Below are 1,625 nucleotides of genomic sequence, written 5' to 3'. Positions count from 1 at the left end.
GAATAGCATATTTGTAGCTGTACAGAATTGGAAATTGCTTGACGACTTTGCAGGCGCTGATCGCTGCTAAATCTACTTTATATTTGGGCCAAAAGAAACCCCTAAGGGGGATATCAACGCAGATGGAAGTTATCGAAACTATAAACACAAACGTGCCTCATCAAATGCTGGAGAGCGTGTTACACCTCTTCTTAATAGTCGGCTTACAATAGTAAATCTACTTTGTCAATAACTTGGACTTTTCACTTCCTCTGCTTACATATGTATGTACCTAGATCACATTTCAAAATATAACAGAATATATTGTATTCACATTTTATTTATAAAAATTAATATAATGTGACATAATGCTTCAAAACCATCAGCCAATGATGCCCATAACACGAGCTTTACTCAAGAAGTCCACACGTTCAACATAGCAGCCAGTCATAGTGCGTTCGCCAGTATAAGCGCAGCGACCATGATAAACACGCCAATTATCAAAGAAGATTACTGTACCTGGATGCAATTTAAATTTCCACTCATTATCTAAACGCTGTACAATTTTCAAATATTCACGCAGACTTGTATAGAAATCTTCCATTTCGGTTTGTGGAATCGTATCGAACATGGCACGATCATAAATATTCAAGCGCACTTGCACCAACTCACTACTCACCGGATCAACACGTATAATGGGCGCTGAATATTTATGGTATTGGCCCTCTTCAATATACTCAGCTGGCACTGGCACACGCGTAAGTATTTCATAGGCGCGTGGATTACTTTGCTTCAATTCGTTGGCTGCATAAAAACCATCAGCAAAAAAGTTTTCACCACCTACACCATTGACATGGCGTATACAATGAAGAATTTGTAGACCAGCAGCATTACAAAAATATGTGTTATCAGTATGGAAACCAAGATATTGTTTGGTGTAAGCGGTGTCAGCATGATCTGGTGAATCTGTGAATGTATACATTTCACCAAAAAATGTGCGCATAGGTGGAAATAAGCGTCTCACTGTCATTTCGGTCATTGTCGTATTCGCAGGCACACCATCAACAAATGCGATACCATAACGTATAAGGCTTTGCATAATTTTGTGTGCCGCCTCATCAGAACTCACCAGCTCGGCTAGTGTGGTACGCAAATCAATTTCGTTGGCGGTAATGGTGGCTTGATTCCAAAGAGTGCGCGTTGTTGATTGCTGAATACGAGTAACAACATTTTCGACTTGTGCATGGTTAAGATGATCAATATCATAGACGGATTTATGGCCATCGCTCCCTAAAAATAATAAAGTTAGGGTATGCAAGTTAATTTTACTTTTAATTCATTCTTTCACTTACATTCCACCTCTAATTGGAGCTCATTATGGTTGTATTCAGTGCTTATTGGTCTCATCGTACTTGGTATATCCAGCAGATTGTATTTACGTTGTTTTGTCTCCAAATTATAGCAGCTGCTGCAACGACAATGATCCCGCAGCCAAAATGCATTTACTTGAAAAGTTGTGCCGCTCCGTTTATGTTCGATTGGGATCATCCTTCAAAAATTTGAAATTAAACAAAAGATGTGCGCATAAAATTGGTTGAAGCTCAAACTAGATGCTAGAGACTATTGCTCAGACTACACGCTCAATC

At 39.1% G+C, this 1,625-nt stretch overlaps 1 protein-coding gene across 1 annotated transcript; it reads right to left on the bottom strand.

Annotated features, from left to right (window-relative positions):
* Positions 1-299: 299 nt before the first annotated feature.
* Positions 300-1,625, bottom strand: Tmlh (Trimethyllysine hydroxylase). The gene is made up of 2 exons (XM_067770098.1): positions 1,332-1,625; positions 300-1,269 (listed from the first exon to the last, which is right to left on the bottom strand). Exons 1-2 carry the CDS (start codon positions 1,525-1,527, stop codon positions 362-364), a joined length of 1,104 nt encoding a protein of 367 aa, XP_067626199.1. The 5' UTR covers positions 1,528-1,625; the 3' UTR covers positions 300-361.

The sequence above is a fragment of the Eurosta solidaginis genome, chromosome 2, assembly GCF_040869045.1.
Source record: "Eurosta solidaginis isolate ZX-2024a chromosome 2, ASM4086904v1, whole genome shotgun sequence".
Classification (NCBI taxonomy): domain Eukaryota; kingdom Metazoa; phylum Arthropoda; class Insecta; order Diptera; family Tephritidae; genus Eurosta; species Eurosta solidaginis.
The sequence above is the reverse complement of the archived record's forward strand: the minus strand, read 5'-3'. Positions and strand labels throughout refer to the sequence as shown.

Bases quoted from the DNA above. Each gene is read 5' to 3' on its own strand.
- Tmlh (XM_067770098.1), bottom strand. From the start codon at position 1,527: ATGATCCCAATCGAACATAAACGGAGCGGCACAACTTTTCAAGTAAAT. The intron at 1,270-1,331 runs GTAAGTGAAAGA...TATTATTTTTAG, and splicing joins GCTCCAATTAGAGGTGGAAT to GGAGCGATGGCCATAAATCC.